At 44.5% G+C, this 21,826-nt stretch overlaps 1 protein-coding gene across 1 annotated transcript in view; it reads right to left on the bottom strand.

Annotated features, from left to right (window-relative positions):
* The window catches only part of LOC311017551 (acid-sensing ion channel 1-like), a 38,537-nt gene extending 17,628 nt beyond the window's left edge, over positions 1-20,909 (bottom strand). Inside the window, exons 1-2 of the mRNA XM_084015973.1 lie at positions 20,046-20,909; positions 15,547-15,742 (exon numbers count right to left, since the gene is read on the bottom strand). Coding sequence (XP_083872099.1) covers positions 15,547-15,742; positions 20,046-20,407 — 558 coding nt within the window. The 5' untranslated portion in view covers positions 20,408-20,909. The remainder of the gene's footprint in view (positions 1-15,546; positions 15,743-20,045) is intronic.
* Between the last annotated feature and the right edge of the window lie 917 nt (positions 20,910-21,826).

Below are 21,826 nucleotides of genomic sequence, written 5' to 3'. Positions count from 1 at the left end.
CTGCTCCTTCCTTTCTACTACTGTGAGGTGTTTCTTTGAAGCTGTATATTTTGTAATATATTAATGTTCTGCGTAACCATGGTGATTCACAGCATGAAGGTCCATAGGGTATCCCAAAGCATCGCGGAGGAATCGGTCCTGTCCCCTTCTGTGATGATGAATTAAAAGAAAAAGAGGGAGGGATTTAAAGCATGTTTTGGTATCGTTAACCTACATGTTCTTTTAAATTCTAAATTAAAGGCCCTGCACATTTACACAGGTGTTAATTTATTCTGGCTGTGACATAAAGAACTCCAACTTCCTGCACTAATGGAGTTGCTAACTGGGTCATTGCGAGCGCTCTGGAAGTCCCATTTTCTTGATAGACAACGTTTGTCGACTCACAGTCGGTGAATCATCAGCACAGGAGATGAACAACTGCATCAGAAAATATGTAGTTCTACCGAAAAAATAAATAGAAGGAAAGATGAGGACCTTCAAGGTGCATTTCTTGTAAGCAACACAACCAACCGAAATTAAAAGGACGTTCTGTTTCCCCTTCGGGCGCCCTGAGGTTGGAAAGCTAAAGATTACTTTGGCGAGGAGACTGAGGGGACGGTCTGCAGCTTAATTAAATTCACTTTCAAATTCTGGGTCAACTTCTGCAACTATGGCACCGTCTGCAACAATGAAGATATCGTTAGAAGGGAAACGGGAACACGGAATGAGGAGGGAAAAACACTGGGATGCAGTCAGACTGAAAACCTCCTCGTTCTCCGAGATGTATCCGCTTCCTGTCGCTAATCCACCTCGCTTCCACCGCTTCACGCACGGATACATATCAGAGTTAGTGTTGACCTGTGAAGTCACAGAGCTCCAACCAGGCTTATTAAGGGAGTATATTGTTTGTTTGAGGTCTTTGTAACTGCGTGGCGGTGAAATCATAAAAGCAACAGCAAAAGGAAGATTAAAAACCGTGTTTGATAAGAAGCTGTGAAATTTAATGGCGTGGACTGGTTTATCATGCCATCCTCTCTTCTCCGGCGTGAACCGGCGCCGCCCACTTTCTCAACGTGGAACTCATCGGCCGTCTTCAAAAGCTAATGGGACGCTTAATGAACGCCGTTCAAAATGATCTCCGCCGTGTCGTCAGTGTAGAATTAAAACAACAGCGTCCTTAATAAGGTGTCAGGGGTGATAACGCGGCGCTCTGATAACTCTTTAAAAGACACACACACACACACACACACACACACACCCCAATCACTCACTCGTTACCAGGCAACAATGGAGTCATTATGAGAGGGACCATCAGGCCAAAATTAATTTGCAAGTGTCAGGACGGATGCTCTGATGGCACAGTGCTCTTCCATAGGTTATTGTCTTTAGTGATTTACTATTTTAATTCACACACACACACAGTTTCTCCTAAGCATATTTTATATTATTCTATAGCTAATTTGACATTTCTAACTAGTGTCATTAAGCTCATTGTTTCGTTTTCTCCTCTCCTTTGTGTTCATCCTCAACACTTTGGTAGCGTCTGGGTTTTTCTGGCAGTAAATGCTTTCTAAACCGACTTTTCACTCCCTAAAAGTAGACAGGCTAAATGAAAGACTTGCTGGTGCAGCAGAGTGAAGAGAGACTATCAGGGTTAAATTCATCAGGTGGACCGATTTCAAAATAAATGCTCATGCTGCACTGTAACTGCCTGCTCGTCTAAAAAATGGAGACTCAGTTAATGCAGCCTGCAGCTTTAGACAGCTCAAGGGAATTGACAGATTATCTTCCATAACCTTATACAAACAGTATGTTGTGTGTTCAATCCCCCCCCAAATCATCTAATATTGTTGCATCAATATTCTTGTTGAGCGGCCTGTAATGAACATTATTTCCCTCGAGCACTGAGATAAATGTCCCGGCTCGACAGGAAAGGAGTCCACTGCGGCTCAGACGTGAGTATTAACAGCAGGACAGCGACGACGGAATGCCGTCGAGGTTTATACGTTTCTAGACAGCCGAGATCACGGCCGCGAAATTGGAGAAATGAAGAGAAAGTTTGGTTAAATTGAATGGATGTAGATGACACCAGGTTCCTGGGGGATTACATAACACCTGTGAGTTTAAATTAAAGTACAGGTTTCAACTTCTGATAGCAGCTGCTGAAGTGGATATCAATTTCCTTCTATATATGCAGTGAAAAGCCCAGGAACAATCATCTTTGAGAGCTTGCTCCCTACGACCGTCCGACGGCGGCTCACCTTTCCTTGCATCACTTTGCTGACAAACACGTCGCTGTGCTTTGAAGGCTTGCTCACAAGAATGTACAGCTCTGAAGTCGTGTCAGAGGGCAGAGCCAAAATTAAAATGTGAGGCTGTCAAAGAGGCGTGACGCACCGTTCGATCCGCCTCGCTCCGAGGGAGATACGCACCGCCTGACCCCTTTGATTCCGCATTGAAGTGTCATTGCGGGGGGGCGGAGGGCAGCTGGGCCGACCGGGGTCCTACAGGGGCAGACGGCAGCATCTGCACCTGGCGACTGGAGCAGCATAACAACTTCCTGCTACATTAACCAGGTGAGAGAGAGAGAGACAGAGAGACCGCTCCACTTATCAAAGCAGCGGAGAAAACAATGACCGGCAGAGACTAAACAAACAGACGCAATGCCAATTAACTTTTCAAGATACACCCGTCATTTCCCACAATGCATGTTGTGCGAGTGACTGATGTGTCCTGTATTCCGGATGGTTATCTGAACATCGCTTCGCTAAGTGGCAACGCTTGTTTTACCTAATGCCAGCGCGTCATGACATGAGGGATGTGTTTCATTTCATTTCATTATACAGAGGGAACATTAAGCTGTGTGTGTGCGTGCGGGAAGTAAAAAAAAACCTTTACTCATCAAAATGCTGTGTTGAATGTTCTGAGATCATTTGTATAAGAAGTGATGGTTTTCCATGTTCGATGAACCGGCGTGTTTCATCTCCTCACGTCAGCGTATGACGTGGCAGAATAACGTGGAATATAAGTGTGTTGAAATGCAGTAACAGATGGAAAGAATTGTGAAGCAAACTATTACTTGTAATCATCAGTAATCAATATACGAGCAAAGAAGAGCTCCTTCAAGTAAGTCGAGTGATTTAGAGGCCTTTTCATCATCTGGACACGTTGATATAGCAAACGTTGTTCGCTGCCTTCAGTATTTACGCATCCGTCAGACACGAAGCAACATCCACCTGTGACGGATGAAAGTCCAATATTCACTCTCGCTTAGCGCTGATTTTGCTCTCCGCCGACTCCTGAAGACAAATACCTGGCTCTTGATCTGCTCAACACTTCCCGTCTGTGCTTTTTGCGTGTATTTAAGTCGGGGAATATGCATTTTGGCACAAACTTTCTATGCAAATGAGCCTCAGTCCAATTCACAAAGATCAGCGCTTCAGTTCCACTGAAATCACAAGCGTCTTCAGAGCGTTGGTGTTTACTGAAACACATTTAATGGTTTGAATGATAGTTTTTTCCTTTTGTTCTGGTCTTCAAATCACGCCGGCTTCTTTGACAGTCCGAAGGTGTGCGTTTTAAAAACAGTGCTGACACAGGGATATCAAATCCCAAAACACGGTTGTTTCCTCTCGCTGTCACATTTAAATTCCTTTTCTGAAGTTTTGTGGAACGCCTCGTCAATCAGGACGTGTAGCTTCTTTTTCTTTTCCTCATCGTTCTGCTACTGTGCTCTTTATACTTTGCCACGTGGATAAACGCAATCAGATGCTCAATTCAAGGGTCATGTTTGTGCTGTAATACCATTAGTAATATATCTTTCCTGAATCGGACCTTGAGGCGGCGAACAACAATTCATGGTGCTATCAGCGACCGCAATCCGCCCAGAAGTCTGTCTAAAAATGTCTGGCTGGAGGCCGTCATGAAGCCAAAACAATTAGCTGAGAGATGCCAAAACGAGGGGAACTGCATTCATACTCGATTTTCTGAGTTCCTGAAGTGCATACTAAAATCCTTGAAAGGTGAAGCTCCAGTAACTTTTATTCTGAATTGTGCTGCAAATAAAAGATTGTTTTTCTCTGAGAAATCATTTTTAATTGAGCCAATAAGTGAACTTCTGACATTGTTTCCAGGTATTGAACCGTCGTGTATCCTCCCCCCTTCCTCCTCCCTGTCAGCCTGTTAACGTCCTTCCATCCGTCTCCAAACTCTCCTGTCAGTCCGCATCGTATTCTGTGCGATAATACCAAAATGTCAAGGTGATAATCTTTTTCCAGAAAGTGCAGTGTCCAGAGGAAACGAAGGTCTCAACCAATCAACGAAGACGCCTCACACAATCGGACACACACGGCGGGCCGGTGAACCGTTCAGCCGACACACGGAGGTAAAAACAACAGAAAAGAAATGCCACCTAAACTCAGGCTGCAGGGCAGCGCTGGTTAACTGATTAGCTGAGTAATTGTGGTGGAAATGCCAGTCTGAGGCTGATATAAAAGTACAACAGCACGTCCAGGAAATACTAATCAGCCTCGCTGCCGTGCTGCAGGAGGCTGCTGCTGTGAATGCCACCGCCTCGTGCAGCAGCACTTTGTCTTGGTGCATGTGCATGTGCCTGGCAAAATAAATTAATATCTCCTTCTTTTCCAACAATAATAAAATAAAAAACCTTTAGTATGAGCACATTAAAATAAATGACTCATTATAGCGGCGTCAGAGGAAGACGTGCAGAGGGAACCTTCCTTGTTCCCGTCTTCCGCAGCTTTTCTCCTTCCATACAAACCTCCTCATTATAACCCTAATTTCTCCTCCTAAATAACGCGCCTTCGGGCTCATTTCCTTCTCATCTCTCTCCCCCCACTTTTCCCTTTCATGCGTTCGTCCTTGCCTCGTTGGTTTCACACCTACGGTGACTTCGCCCTTCATCCTCACCTGTCACTACGACTGCTCCCATCTGTCTTTTCTCACTTCGTCCTGCCCTGCGTCCATTCCTCCACCTCCACACACCGAGGCTGCTTTCACACACCATTATCTTTGTGTGCACAGATTACACAAAAAGTGGGGAAGAAGGGAAGAAAAAAGGAGAGAAAAGCAGCTGCCTCTCCTCCGTCTCCTGTTTGTGTCTCTGGCTGAGCTGTTTGTACTGTGGCAGGATTATTTGATTGTTTACAGGTTTAGTGCTGCCTGCTATCATTCAGCTGTGTTTACAGTGCCTGCTCCCCGACAATACGGGATTACTAGGAGTTGCTGTTTGTCTGTGTGTGTGTTTGTGCAGTCCTGTGCATCTGACTGGATAACCTATTTTATAACACTAAAATGCTCCTAATGTGCCTCTTAAATTCCGGTTACGTAGCTTCGTTGCTTCCACTCTGTTTAACAATATCTTCATAAACTCTGCACGCTTCATTAAAGCGCAGTCACATTCGTACCAAGATGAAAAAAAAATACAAATCCAGTACGTCACGTTTTCATGTGAAATTAAAGCATCTTGCATTAACTTCGGTGGGTTTAAACATTAAACATCCCAGTGCATCACAAAGATTTTAACCACCTGATCTAAACACACCAGCCTCAGTGGTAGAAGAAGTACACAGATCATTTACACAAGTAAAAGTACTGATACAACAATATACATTCCTTCAGAATCCCAGAAAAGTACAAAAGTATCACATACTCAAAGTATCAGAAGTAAAAAATACTGACGTGGTAGGAAAATGACACCTACGACTGATCTGTCATCAGTTAGTGTAAGTATAATTTCCTGATGTAGGTGGAGCTACTTTTAACTACTTCATATACAGCTAGTTATCTTAGTGGTTCCCAACATAGGGCTCCTGCACCCTCCGAAGGGTCACAAACACATCTGAAGGCTCCTGATTTCTGCATGCTTTAAATATAGGAATATTGGATAACGTCACCATTTTGGGCCTTAAAAATATATTTATGAAACACTGTGGAAATGTCTCTTTGGAGCAGATGCTTCCACTGGTGTAACACAGAATTGTCAACTCAGTGACATCTCATGAATGCTGCAGTAATGAGTCCTAACAGCTGGAGAAGAGTCAGCACTTTTGCACTTTCGGCTCCCTCGTCTTGAAGTCGAGTGGTTTTGAATGAGTTCGGTGGACTTTTTTTTTTATGGGGTTAGAAGCCAAAAAGCTTGGAGACCAATGGTTTGATCGATGCATTGTATTTTATAAACATGTGTTTTAAAAACCTTAACCTGTAAGCTAGGAACTATCAGATGAATTAAGTGGAGTAATAATAAAAAAAACATTTCCCTTTATCATTATTATCGCCGAAGCGACAAAGTGAAATGACACTAAATAAATGTATTGAGTTATTTTCCAGCTCTGAACAGCCAGCCTCCCTGTTCCGTCTATCAGAGGGCTTCGTGGCTCTCAGCCAGCTCCTGGAAACACACAATTAACCAGATTTGGGAGTCAGGTGAGTACAAAAGGAGCTCGGTGGTCTGAACTGCGGCATCATCCCTCCTCCTAAACGCCATCCAGCAGTCTGAGTCACAGCTAGCCCTTTGCGAGCCTGTCTTCAGCAGAGACCGGCCTTCAAGTCACCTGCACTAATCCTCAGGATAAATAAACCATGTGCAGAGCAGCGGCAGCCAACCCGGGCTATTTTCAGCCCTGCTGTGCTTCTGTTTTTTTCTCTCCTTCCTCCTTCTTCCCCGGTCCGAAATGTCTTGATAGGAAAGCGTTTCCCCCCTTCTCAGGCTCAGGCAAATAGAGCGTGCTCCAGCAGCATTATCTGTCTAGAAACCAGCTGGAGTCATGGAGACGCTGTGTGGCTGTCCTGCCCTTTAACAACATGGGAGGGAACATCTGGAGGGGGTTTTTAAGATGCACAGATTTGTTTAGGGGGTTATTATAGCGGGAGTTACAGTTAAAGCAGTGAAAGGGAATATTATGGCTATTAGCATTCTGAAACAACTGATGAGGTTCAAAAGCTCAGTGAAGACGATTTCTCTTCTGCACTGAGCTTTTAAACCTCAGCGGGGGGGGGGGGGGGGGGTTTGTTCTTCGCAATGCAGGGTAACGAAGGTGAGCGATTACGAGACAGACATGGAGAAAAAGGAAAATATTCCTTATTTTATGCTTGGAGGTGGAAAAGCAGATGCATCAATAACAATGGGACTGGGTGCAATGGAAACAGGATTAGCTAATAAGGTTTCTCTAATTAATGCATTAATCAAACATAAACGGGCCGGGGGTTTGATCGCTCTCCTAATAACGTCATCTTGTTTCAGCTTTTCTCTCTGCAAACTCCAAAATATGTGTCTTCATCTCACTACTTAGTATATAAGTAAGTACATATTATGTGTAAACTATACACAACTAGTCCATTTCCTCTGTGTTATTTAAAATGGTGTCAACGGCCCCTCACAGTAGATCTGCATTACAATCATAGGCTGTATATAAGAAGTGGTTAGGGGTTTAAAGCCTTGGCATTTAAGCTGTCGCAATCTCCAGTGAAGGAAGTGACCATATTTGGACTGCAGAGGAGTAACGGGTGGATCTGAAGAACACAAGCGGAAGAACGGCAACCTTACTGGATCTGGATCCATCTGGATTCTGGTGTGAATCTGTTCACACAAGTTAGCTTCTATAATTTGAGGTAAACATTACAGCTAAGTGTTAAAGTAATCGCATGGCAGCAAGGCCACGATGCTATCGCCATAGCAACCTGAACCATACCCTGCGTTTTTGTCTATTTGACTCAAAATGGGAGGATCCATCCATCCATCGGGAACATTAACTCATGTTTATAATGTTCATAGACGTCAATGCAATCAGGCTTCTGCAAAGACTTCTTCTTTTAGTTGCCCCCTAATGGCTAGCAGAGATAATGCAAGTTTAAGGCACTTCCTCATTGGCTTCACTTTTTCAGAACCGGAGGTTGCTGGCCTGATTACATTATATTATATTAGTTCATCGTGATAATGTGAATGTGTATTTCTGTTTTGTCACCTAATAAACGGTGTGGACTCCAGAACAGCTGCATGTGAAGCTAAAATAAAAAATAAAACAAATGGAGGTCTTCTCCGAGGTCCCACGTAATCACTGAAGTGACATCCTGGCAGACTTGTGACTTCATCTGATGGGAGGTGAATGTTTATTAAAATACGCCTGACAAAGTTGCAGCCGAGTCCTCCCGCTGCGTTTGGCAGCCGTCGCTGCTGACAGTTGGATTTCGGTGGAGGATTACTCTCCGTTATGAGGTCTGGGTATTCACCCGCTGGTCTGGGTAATGCGGATACTCGGCCCCTCAATCAGCCTTTGGAGGTGGTCAGCACTAAATACCCCTCATTCAGCACCATGGGGCGAATATTAATTTAAACCGCCGAGCGTGTTCCCAGGTTTATCACAGTGGGAATACCTTTAAGAGGCTGAGGGATTTTTCCTGTGTATTTAATATCGCTATCCATCTTCTCTTCATCGAGATTTCCTTTTGTCTTTGTATATTTTGTTTTTCGAAAAGTCGGGGGAGTTAAAGGGGACGGGAGCAAAGAGAACAAAGGGCATAAGAGAGAGAGAAAGGAGGGCACGGCGTGAGAGCGTAATGAGGATTGTCATGCCCATAAGGGCCGATGGGAGGGATGTACAGCGCAGAGGGTCGGGACGAAGGAGGAATGCAGAATATTCGCCAAAGAAAAAATGAGGATAAACACTGTGAGCGAGAGGAGACCTAACGTTTGTTGGCTCAGCGCAGGAGGATGCGACAGGTTCAGGAGCCAAGATGTGGAGCGCAGCTGTGCTGACCCGCAGACACAGCAGGGCAGCGTGGGTGGCGGTGCTCCACATCTGTCGCTTCAGGCCACAAAACCAACGAGGAAGTGCAAGCCTAAGTATATTCTCGCCAGAGGAAAAAAAGAAGGGCTGTTTCCCCCCCTTAGGAGTTTGGTTCTTTTCCAGATCTCAACATGGTCAGAGTTGTCGGAGAAATCGGAGCTCATCGTCACCCTCTGGGCAACTTTGAGGGAGTTTGGCTCGGGGCAAAAAACTGTCGCTACGCGAGATTTACAGTCTGGAAACCAGACATAATGATCCTCGTCACGGTGCAGAAATGAGACTAGATTTTACTTTAACTGACCATATATCAGGGCACCGGATAGCTCAGTCAGGCAGAGTTGGTGCTCCATGTACCGAGGCTCTCCATGCAGTGGTCCTGGGTTGATGTTCAAGCGGCGGCCCTTTCTGCATGTCGCCCTCCTTTCACTCTCACGCTGTCCTATATGATATATGAATTATGGATTTTTCCAAAGCATGCCACAGATATCATACCTTTCAAAGAGCCAACAGTCCAGTTCATGGCAGAAAAGTTTGGAAAAATCTACTGACTGAAACTTGAGAAGGGTAATCCAATCGCCTATTTGTATTTATTTATCATCAAAGTTATGCAACTATGAGCCATGACTGCTTTAAAACAGCAATGCTTTGGAAAAACACAGGCTAAAACACGGCTCTTTTATATATATATATATATATATATATATCGGCATTTCTTAAACAGAATACTTAAAACATTCTCAGCTGCACAGCTTGCAAATGATGAAAGTCATGCAATATGCAGCGATACCGCCGAGCTGTCTCGTCTTCCGCTCCGAGGGTACGGCATGTCTTGCATTTTGTCAAAATCTACAAATGCGTGTTTCCTTCTCCAGACACGGCAGCAGTGATCAGAGCACGGGAAATTACTGTCATAACAGCAGCGTGCCGTGAGCCGGCAGACACGGATCTATTCCCCGTGGTGGAACCATCACAGCCCCGGGTTTGACTAACAAAAGAGGGCCAAGCGTCGGGCCAGAAGGGCTCGTCACGAGTGGGACTTAGCTGGAGGTCACTGGTGAGTGGGGTTTTTTTTTTAATCAGCACAGTTTCCCGTCCAAGTGCAAAAAAACACAGAGTCCAATTAGCAGCGATGATTCTCTCCAGCTGCAGAGGAGCAGAAGGGGAGCGCTGGGTGCTCTCGATAACGCCGTAATAAATGCCGGACTCATTTCTCCGCTTCTCTAAGTGTTTCCCTGAGCGAAGGAAAACAATTGGTTTCACGCGATTCTGATTGGTTTCTACCCTTTTCACTGTCTTATAAAATTAAGTCAATTATCCGAGGAATATCCTGTGAAAAATGATGGATGGACGCAACATCAACAGTGAGAGAGAGAAAACTATCCTGCCTCTTTGAAGCTCTCAACGGGGAACATTTTGGGGAAGACTGATGGAGAGAGGTATCACACTTCTCATCTAACTCTTATGCCAAAAAAGCGGATAAATGTATTTCCCAAAATGTCGAACAATTCCTTCTGAGCGGCTTCGATGTATAGTTTTACTAAAACAACAATGACAATGGGCAAGGAGTCGTTTCGTAACGATGGACCTGCAGAGAATCTTCAGACTCCCTTCGGCTTGACGGAGCTTTATAATGAGTTTCGGAGAAGTAGGACTTTCCAGAGCTTTCTGTCCGCCCAAGGATGTCACCGAATCCGGTTGAAAGTCTGGCAAACTGACTTTTATATACATCTGTGACGGATTTACAGTGCTGGACATCCATGGCTCCTTGTTTTGACTTTGTTTAGGTCCATCAGCGAGGCTTAATTACTGCTAAACTACCACAGCTTCATCATCATCATCACAGAACACAGGTTTTGGTTGCTTGGTAACAGTAGGCGGATGAAAGGATGAAAGCGGTCCGGTTTTTAGACATGACTTCTTTAGAAGGAAAACTAATTATCGAAACAAACCGAAGTCTAAAAGTATCCTGTCAAAGTGAAGCAAAACTGAACAACTAATTCCCTTCTTGTTTGGCGCTGTTCATCACACTGCCATGTTATTAAACACGCCCGCTCAGCAGAGGAGGACATATTAGAAAATGGACAGGTACGTTTGTAGTTCTGTGACAGCAGATGACAACGAGTTGTCAACTTTTCTCCCCTCGAGACATCGTACAATGTTTGTTTTGCACATAATACGGTGCGACTGTTTGGTTTTTTATTTAAAGAAGTGATCCTGTCAATTCAGTCGAACGCCTGAATCTGTATTCCCATCACACACGCGGCCCTGAAATAGTTTCTTATCAGCCTCCTTTTGATCTTCTCACAAAGAACAGTCAGTTGGGAAACACCTCCTTCCTTATTCATCGAGCACTTTGCAATGAAACAATGAAAAGATTAACAATGCCATGCATCAAAGGCCGTCTTCAAAGGGAGAGCCTGTTCCAGTGTCCTGGAGCTGTGCGGTTATGTAGATAACAAAGGGGAAGTTGAGAAGGGGAGAAATAAAGGCCTTAAACCACTCCATGGGGAACACCTCTCTTCTGCCACTGTGTTCTGGTCAGATGCAATTTCCTGAATGCCGCTCCTCTCTTCAAACAGAAGAGGAATCGCTCCATCGCGGCTGAGCGCTCAGAGGAGGAGGAGGCAGCGAGGGCAGGGGAGGAGGTCGGACAGTTTAAGAAAGTCTTGCACTTGTGAGCTACATAAATTAACTGTAACCCCCCCCCAACTAGACAAAAACAAAGAAAGGTCAATAAGATGCTTGACTGCACGCACACACACACTATAAACAACAACTATTTACATGCTTAATATGTGTGCATTTCATATTCCACTGCCGGAAATTAATTATTGAGGCAGCACTAAGCAAATTGTTTGGGAGCTTGTGTGCTCAGGACCAGAAGGCTGTCTGGAACCCTATCAGGGAGAAGTCCTGATGAGCACTCCGCCCGGCCAGCAGCTCCTGCAACATTCAAAAGCATCACAGAACCGCCAGCGTCACCTTCTCGGTGCAAAGGGAACCGTTTTCTGCTCCTTCCCGAGGACAACAAACAACTTCAGAGTCATCGCCATGTTTCTAGTTGCCGGGTTGAAAGGTGACCTGAGCCCACGGACTCTTCATTGATCTCCGGTTTCAATGGAGGGAAAAACTCATTAAGGATGGCTCCGTTCCCAGGCACCGGTACCTTGACACTTCTCCGACTGTGACGTGTCAAAATGTCTGCTATGAAATGTTGTATAGTCTATTGGTAGAGTTCTGTTTGCTCCAAAAAGGTACCAAAAACACATTTTAAACATCTCCATGGACTACTGGCTGCTCTATCTGAACTACAGGCTATAATGTGTGTATTTTTAAAGTGACAACAAATTAATCAAGATGAATCTCTGGGCTAAATTGATAGTCATGTTAAAATGCCATCTTTGTGCAAAAAGAAAATATGGTAACAATTAATAAAAGTTACCCTATTTAATACAATTGTTGCTCTCTTTGCCGCACGTTTAGAAATCTGTGTAATGCTCAGATAAGATGTGACTGATTCTCGTTCCAGAGGGGAAATCAACACATTACAGCAGATTGTGAAAACCGCCACGAGGGAAGGAAGGAACACAAGTGGATGAGAATCCACCGGCAAAGCAGAGCGAGGCAGGGAAAAGGGCAACAAGGCAACATGACAACTGGCAACCCAACGGTGGGAAAAGCAGCGAGGATATGAAACCACGGGGCTCGTGAGGTGTTCAGGGAACGGGGGAAAAGGATGGAAAGCCTGAGGGCATCTGGTGAATGGATGGAGGCATTGATGCTTCTGTCATGTAGCCTACCTTCAAAGATAGAAACAGGGTAAACAAAAGAATAGCAGCGGATACAACCGAGCGAATATGTGGAGTAAATAAATAAAGTAATGAGTCTAAACTACGCCTTGGGTAGTTCAGTTTAAAAGATTCAAAGTTGGTGACTATGCAGTTTGGTCTCTTTTTTTCTAAGCTAAGAGGGATTGCACCAATTCAAAGTGTAATTCAGTACACGCAGCAGTCAGTGAAGGCATCGCCGCTTGAAATATAACTACAACATAAGGCAGTTAGTGTTAAACCCACAACACTCATTAAGAAAGTAAAGTTCATTAACGTAGCAGCTTTTCTTCAAAATAAAAGACAAAGCAAAAAGATCCTGAATGTAGGGTTTATGTACGGACTGTTAAGCCTTTTGAGGCAAAACTGTGATTTGTGATAAATAAAATGAACTCGACGTATAACACGGACGCAATATGAGCGTGGAAAACAAATGTAAAATAACATAATTATACAATATTAAACAAACTGGTGGACCTTGAGCTGCATTTCAAACGCAGTGCGTCTCCCCATACAGAGCTAAAAAAAAAAAAAAAACACCAAAAAAGACTACAAGAGTCCTGAATTTAATTCTAAATTCAAAGAAGAGCCAGCGTAACAATATCAAAGTACATCAGAGTTCTTACTTGCTACCACAGACATCAATTAATGGGATTGATCCAGGCCGATATCGCTACTTCAAACTGCAGTAAGTACTCCTTTGTGAGAAAAAAAAAAGACATCACTTCAAAGCTACCTCGGTGCAGCTGCTACGGTAAGTGGTGGCATGGAGAGCTCCTCTCTGGTGCTATTGTGTTCGATTGTGTGGTGTATTAATGGTCTCCCACCAACAAATAAATCTCTCCTTCTCAGACAACTCTGCTGGTTAAAATCGAGAGTAAGAACCATTCGGGGGGGAAATACACATAAATAAAAATATATAAGAGGATTGAAAACCGTCTACTGAAGATAAACATGAATCTTCTTGGCGAAAGATAAACTGCCATTAAACCTAATCCAATCTCTCAGTGAGGAGCTGCTGTGAGGAATGATCAATGTTCAGCTGCAAATTAAAAAAGCCCACGTCAGATGCCAGTGACCGTTGGCAACGGTGTCTGGATGCGACAGCAGGAACAGGAGGCTTTTATGGCACATCACAGCCTGGGCTTTATGCTGCAGGGGAAACTTATTATTATTATTATTATTATATATATATATATATATATCTCATCAGTGTACCGTATGAACACAATTTGCCCATCTCTTCGAAACAAGGGTTTGATTTCAAAAGGACGCTGCTGTACAATAACATCCCTCCCTCGTTTTGTGAGGAGAAAACTATTTCAAGAAGCTGAAAAGGTAGATGTTCACATTTACTGGGAGCCCTGGGGATTCAATTAAATGGATAAAAGGCTCAAAAGAATGTTTGAGCATCTTAACAAGGACTCGTCAGATTCAAAACATGTTGAAAGTGCAGGAAAAAAAACGAGGAAAAAGAAGAATCGATCATAGCTGCGTATTTCAAGCAAATGTAACATGTATACATGTATACATGTGTATATATATATATATATATATTGTCTATCTCAGCTCTGCGATAGACTGACATGATGTAATCAGTGCACCCGGTCAAAAGTGAATACTGATGCATTTAAATAGGAATAAACAGAGGATTGGGTCTGAAAACTAAATATTCCAATTCCTTAATGGCAACAGTGTATACATATATGTTACACCAGACGAGGTATGGATGGAATCCAGCAGACACCAACACAGTAAGGTATCCCCAGGTTAGAAGACTAACCCAGAAAAATGTATTTTTCCTCGGTTCGCTCAGAGGTTCGCTCCCTCTTTGCTGTGGGGAGGTTCATCATTCTTTAACTCACTATAAATAGACGGCCCTATGATTTATACAGTGTGTGTTGTCTGCACTCTGCTATTCGAACACGGGATACAACACTCTGTACGGTTTCTTTTTCTTTTTCTTTAAGTTCTTAACTTCAAATGAGAAGGCTCATGAAATTCTGTATTTTTCTCATTGAAATAATAAAATAATAAATCTGTGTCTTTAAATAATAAAGACCATAAAACAACAATGTGTTAATCCGCCTCACAGTACTTCCCGACTTCCCTGTCTTCCAACGACAGACCAAAAAAAAATGCAATTATTAAGAAGCGAACACCGTTACATTCCTCAAACAGATTTAAATAGCATATTTGTTGGGGACTATTTATAGTGAGTATTTATGAAAGCAGGATGGTGGACGTGGGATGTGAGGAATCAACATTATATCCTCAGCGTTTGTTTTCAATTCAATTGATTTTGTCAAAAATTGCAAAAACAATCATTTATTCACAATAAATAATAATTACATTTTTGGTTCCAACTGACGATGTCTCACTAGCTTTCCAACACAAACTTACCAGCACTGTGCATCCAGCCAAATGTTGAAATTAAAGTAAAGGGATGGACTATTTAAATTGACCATAACCAGGATATTCATTCAGACTATATTGATACGAATGCAGCATTTATGTGGACTGCTGCGCTAAACTCTTCTAAAGCCCTTCAGACTGTAACTTGGGCTTGTTGAAAAAGAGGGAAAAGGAAATGCATCAGCGTTTGTAACCTTTACAGGGCCTATGACGTGTTTCTCTCTCCAAGCAACAACAAGCTCTCAAATGTCAGTCAGCCGTTGCCATGGGAAACGCCACTCAGAGGCCAGAAAGCTCGGAGGCGGAAAGACAGATCTATATGTTTTTTAGATTATAGAAGAAAAGGGCATAATAGCTGCAGCGTCATTATAGTTTCTAAGAATTCAAATGTTAGTTTGACTTAATAATGGGAATAAGAGGCCACACCATACTTGGATGAAGTCATTGTTGGGTAACAGGATCACCAGACTTAATCCCTTAAATCGAGACCGGAGCGAATCTTCCCGAGGGGGACGACTCACCACTTTGAAGTCCTCGGCTCGGCACTCGGTGCCGTGGAAGTGGCAGGCCAGCAGCATGTCGTTGATGTCGTGGCCGGTCCGGTCGTAGAACTCCCTCATGTTGAAGGGTCGCGGCTTGAAATTATGAAAATTGGCTTTAACCTTTAGGCTCTCCAGGACGCTCTCCTCCACGAGATGTATGTCCCTGATCTCATACCTGGAAAAAAAAAAGGAAAGGGGACGTCAAAGAAGTCTTTCATACATTTCAAGTGCACATTTTTTTACACCCCATATGGTTGGATTTCCTCTTCACAGTGAATAATCACCGCCTGATGATGAAGTAGACTTCACAGGAAGAGGGTTTTTCTTTACGCTTCAGGCAAGTTTATGGGTCTTTATGTGAACCGTCGCTCCTCTCAAGCAAAGCTAAAGAATAACACAGTGGAGAAATGAATCACGAGAGACAGAAAAACACGCATTAAAAAGTATATAGATAGACGGCACTACCAGAGCATCTTAAAGATCAGACGGGAGCGGCGCAACCCATAAAGCCGAGTTGTTCATCCCGCTGTCGGTGCAGCAGCTGCAGCCGACACTTCAACTCCAAGTCTCACTTCACTGGATTCAAACTGGGAAAAGAGGAACTGCGTTTATATTGATTGGAGTGTTTTGGCCCCGAGAACACTTTTAGGTAAACTTTCACATGAAATCTGAAACTTAAAAGCAAGTCGGACGACATTTTTTAAGAGGTATCTATCGCAAGTGAAAGGGAATTTTCAAATCTTTCCTTTTAAAAGAACTGAGTGAATTCCCGCATTGCAAATACTCTGCTCATTATTTCTTTTTAGTCACTTCCTTCAACACAAGAAAGACATTTCTGCATAAACTGCATACAACTATTAAATAAGAACCTGTAACTTGTGATGTTTTATGTGGTGTTTGGTGGTATCACCTGAGATTTTTAGCCTGGGTCCAACAACATGACAGACCGACATGAAATTTGACATTCATGGTCCCCAGATGATGAATACCAGGTAACATCCTGGCCTCTAGTGACACCAGCAAGTTTAAACTTGTGATGGCTTACCAGATGATTTTGTGTTTCATAGACAATGTTATCTTATTACTTTACCTCTCGTGCCGCCGTTATTGGACTGTTTGTCTCCAAATTTAGTAAAGTCGCGTCCGTCTGAGGACGAACTGTAATCACTATGGTGATCCCCCAATTTATCTCTCTAGTGCAATAATGAGGTCAACATTTCTTTTGACCAAATATATGCTGAACTCATGACATTCCCATCAGTCAGCTGTGCTTTTTGTTTGATATTTCGGCATATGCAAGTCTAATGTTGGCTCTCTTTTTATCTCCTTTTTTGGTCTCCTCCAACCACTGAGGGAAATATCTGGATCTTTAACTGCTAAATGCTCCAACTATGTTCAGCAGCTAGTCGCTAACTGTTTCTGTCTGACATTAAAACTAAGCTACGAGAGTAAACCGTCAACAGTAAACCATGAATAACTCACGATAAGGATCCATCAAGTCAAGCCAGAGATGCAGACTCGGGTCATAATTCTTGGTAAGGTCGAGCGTCGTCTTTCACATTATCACATTTTGTTTACCCCATTGTCATCGGACACATAGTTAGCGAAAGGATACGTTGGCATGCTAACACACAAAACTAAGATAGTAAACATAACACCTGCTGAACATTATCATAAATTCTTCACAAGCAACTGTGAGGTTTGTTTCTGATCATCTGTATTCAACACACACACACATATATATCGTAATATTGAGATGTTATGGTTGTATTTCTTACAGTAACAGTGTAAGGATGCATTGGATGAAATGCTCTCGTTATGTTTCATCATATGATACTGTAAGTTTACTTTGCATGGTAATAGCAAGAACATTACTGATAGCTCGGTATTCAGTTAAACCTCTGTGATATTTCATATCGTGTAGTCTTTTTTAACCATGCTAACAACAAAAGGCCTGAGAATAACTGAGCAGGGGAGCCAGACAACCAACATCACACCCGGCGTTATCGGAGGGCACTGGGAAATTTCCTTTCATTTAATGGAGCTCACAAAAATCTGACCACGCCGCCTCGTATCAAAAGGGAGCAGAATAGCTGTAAATGGACCCAGCCTCTCGGCTCGCTGTGATCTCCCAGTGTGCTATTATTAAAAATGTCACCATTTTAATGGACTCACCAAGGAGCACATTGTGTGGAGACCTTTTTTCTTTCTTTCTCTTTCTTTCTTCTGGCTTAAATTAAATGTTCCTCATCTCATTGTAGCCACTCTTGTAGGACTATGGTCTTTTATTGATCTTTTGTGTAACATACTATTACTGGATCCAGTGTGTTTTTAATGAATTCCATGAATAAAAATGAGCTGGAAAATGTATGATGTATAAGGGATGTGAAAATCTTTCAAACATCAAATCAATAATAATTATCCTCATCGGGGTTAAGAAATTAGTTCATGGATTATTTTTGTGATAACTAAGCGTTGGTGGGACTGCCCCCCTCCCCCCCGCTGTTTGTGCAGCGGACAAAGCTGTCAAGAAGGCACTTATGAGATAAAATCCCATAAGAATGAGCAGACGGGATCGGCGAAGGCTGACACTTCGGGATGTGTGCAGCTTAAATATCATGCCACAAGACATTTCCCAGACCAGTGACTCCAAACATGGGAAAGTGGGCGGAGGACAGGCTTAAATGGATTTCATGCCACAAGCACTTTCGTTCCTGGCCGCGGGTATCACAGCTAAGTGTGCTGTTGCATCACTTCTACGCCTTGCCAAGAGAGAGGGCGGATAATGAGCACTAAACCGACTTCAGGAGTGTGAGAGTCGAGGACGTGGAGATGGAGATGGAAACTCGGCCACGTTTTACGCTTTTTGGTCCACACGGCACAACTTTGCAAAGTCTTCCGTGTGAACCGCCGCCTGGAAATGTGAGATTATGAGACGTGTTCATTAAAAGCATCCAGATGGCATGTGTTGATTGTCAATGACACCAACGTCCAAAAAAAAAAAAAAAAACTGTCTAATTATAGTGTTCAGTGGGGGATCTTCATGAAAGATTGAGGACAGAAGTTGTGGATCCTCAAATTAAAGCAAAACCATCAGAGGCCTCCAGCACTCAGATTGATCTCTTTGACTGACAGCCTGTCAAGAGAGTCAAAACATTTTTTTTTACTTCTTGATCTCTCAGATGACAGAATAGTCACTAAATGCTGCTTGCCTCGTTATCGCTGCACATGGAGAGCAACATGTTCAACTAAAGCCACTCGCTCTGAGATCTTTCCCCCCTTTCTTTGCTCCTTGGACAGCAGTGATGTGCATGATCTTAATGAAACAAAACTATCCACAAAAGTAAAATCTTAGACATCTCAGAGATAAAGTGGACTTAATGTGCAGACGTTTCTTCTGCAGCTCTTGTTAAAGTTACAGAAACACGAGACTGACAAAGAAACCCAGAGCGTCTGCCACTTCACTCGTGATCAAAGACGGCAGACTCTCTCTGCATCTTTTCCTCCTGTGTGCTTCTACATGCGGCTGCCAGCTCCAGCATCCACAAGACGGCTGGCGTTCTCTGATTGTAACGCTTCAGTTAATCCAGCCTGACGAGCACCGAGTGACTCGACAAGGTAGAAACGATTACATTACCATTTACTATTATTGCCAATTTCTTTTCCAATGAAAAGTAGCAGCGCTACTTTCAAAAGCCACTAAATGTAGAGAGAAAGTCACAAATATTGTCAGAGCTCACAGCAGCGAGGCAAGGCAGAGTGATCCCAGGCAGGCAGGTAGACAGACAGACAGGCAGGTAGACAGACAGACAGGCAGGTAGACAGACAGACAGGCAGGTAGACAGACAGGCAAGCAGGCAGTAGCCATCTGGCCCAGATGGCTACCTCCCTTCTTCTTTTTTTGTTGTCAGAGAATAGGATGTTTTGATTGTTTATCAGGAAGTAAAGAGAATTTCAGCCAACACAACAAGAACATTTCTAAAATACACAACCCACCCTAGTAAAAAGTAGATATGCAACGCTGTTAAACGCTGTCTTTAAGTATTAGTAGTGAAATGTACTTAAACTATCAGAGTGTTGAAAGTGGCGCCTGTGAGTGTTTATGGTTACTGATGCAGAAACGTGTATAAGCAGTCATTTACTGTGTGAGTTTCTTTTACTCTACCTGTAACAGGATTTTAGGTTTAGCTTTTGTAACTAATTCTGAATTTGCAAATATCTCATGACTGTCATATAAATCTGACAGCGGAGCAAAACGTATAGTAATTCCCTCTAGAAGTATAAAGTGGTATAAAATGGAAATACTGAAGTACCATTCACAAGCAGTACTTGAGTGAATGTACCGGTAGTTACATTCCAACACTGATATGTGCCAATGTGTGTATTTAAAAGTTGGAGGAGAAATGATTTGAAATTAAAAATGATTAGAAAACAGCTTCTCCAGCTTCCAACCCTGATCGTGGACTTCCAGGCTGTACCTCTGGTTGAGCAGGGCCAGCAGCTCCCCGGCGTGGTACAGGTCGTTGCGCGTCACCCGGCTGAAGCGGAACGCGTTCAGGTTGCAGAAGGTGACCGCGGGGAACGTCATGATCGGGGTCGTGACCTCATCCAGCTTGGTGACGTGCGGGTACTCGAGGTAGAAGCGGATGCGGTCGACGCACACGAACAGCAAGAAGGTCAGCGAGCCCAGGAAGAAGACGACCCACAGGCAGCGTTTGACGCAGACGCGCTCGTACGTGAAGATGTGGGAGATTCCGTGCAGAGTCGAGCTTTGCGCGAAAACTTCCACGGGCGGAGGCTGATCCGTGTCCATCTCCTCGGCTTCTACTTTGAGGTCCATCGTCTCTGTGTGACGAGCTCGATCTGAATGGCCAGAGTCGGAGAAAAGCAGCTTTCCCCAAAAAACACACACACACACCGAGCTGCTTGTTCATTCACCTGTGGCGTAAACGACCCATCCGGACGTGAAGGGAACCGCTCTCGGACTTGGCGCGTTTCGGTCACGACCCGTCATGCAGACAGATGGAGAAACATTTTGGGGGGGAAAAAGTCAGACGAGCAGGAACTGTGAGAGTAAGTGATGCATCTCACATCAGCAAAACGTGCAGAAGCAGCGGGGTAGGAAAAAAAAGAAAAAAAACACGCATAACCAAAGCTCCCTCTCCCCTCTCTCTCTCCGCGCTGCGCTCCTCCGGTGCGTCTGCGGGGTTTTCCTCACCGGGGTGCAGCGACGCAAAGAAAGAAGAGAAAACACGCGCTGACAAAGTGTTTCATCAGCCTGCCAATCCGCTGGTCGAGTCCAGCGACGCGCGCGTCATTCCTGCACGCCAACAGGAGAGGAGACAAGAAAGAAGCCTTTTGGAGTTTCTCTGCGTGCCCGCGCTTTGCGCGTGTCCTTTAAAAACCCGCAGATTCTCTCTCCACTCGGGAGTCACTAAACGTGTTTGGGAGTCAGACGCTTGGTTATTCTGGTCGGTGGGGAGCTTTCATCCGCTCTGTCCGTGTCTGCCGTCTGGCAGCGGTGGCAGGAGGAGAGGAGAGGAGAGGAGAGGAGAGGAGAGGAGAGGAGAGGAGAGAGACAGGAGAGGAGGGGAGAAGAGGGGAGAGTTGGGGTTGGGGAGGAGAGGAGAGAGAAGAGGGAAAGGAGGCAGGAGAGGAGAGGAGGGGAGGGAGGAGAGGAGGGGAGAGAAGAGGGGAGGGGAGGAGGGAGGAGAGGGGAGGGAAGGGAGGAGAGGAGAGAGAAGAGGGGAGAGGAGAGGAGGGAGAAGAGGGGAGAGAAGAGGGGAGGAGAGACAGGAGAGGAGAGGAGGGGAGGGGAGAGGAGAGGAGAGGAGAGGAGAGGAGAGGAGAGGAGAGGAGAGGAGGGAGAAGAGGGGAGAGAAGAGGGGAGGAGAGACAGGAGAGGAGGGGAGAAGAGGGGAGAGTTGGGGTTGGGGAGGAGAGGAGAGAGAAGAGGGAAGGGAGGCAGGAGAGGAGGGGAGGGAGGAGAGGAGGGGAGAGAAGAGGGGAGGAGGGAGGAGAGGGGAGGGAGGAGAGGAGGGGAGAAGAGGGGAGAGTTGGGGTTGGGGAGGAGAGGAGGGGAGAGGAGATGAGAGGGGAGATGAATGGAGGAGAGAAGAGGAGGGGAGGTGCAGGAGAGGAGGAGAGGGGAGGACAAGAAAAGGAGGGGAGAGGAGGAGAGGGGACGGGGGAGGACGAGGGAAGGAGAGGAGGTCAGGGGAGGACGAGGAAAGGAGAGGAGGTCAGGGGAGGAAGAGGA

Source organism: Eutrigla gurnardus (genome assembly GCF_963514095.1).
Source record: "Eutrigla gurnardus genome assembly, chromosome: 8".
In the NCBI taxonomy this organism is placed as follows: Eukaryota; Metazoa; Chordata; class Actinopteri; order Perciformes; family Triglidae; genus Eutrigla; species Eutrigla gurnardus.
Note: the sequence above shows the minus strand (reverse complement) of the source record. Positions and strands in the feature narration are given on the sequence as shown.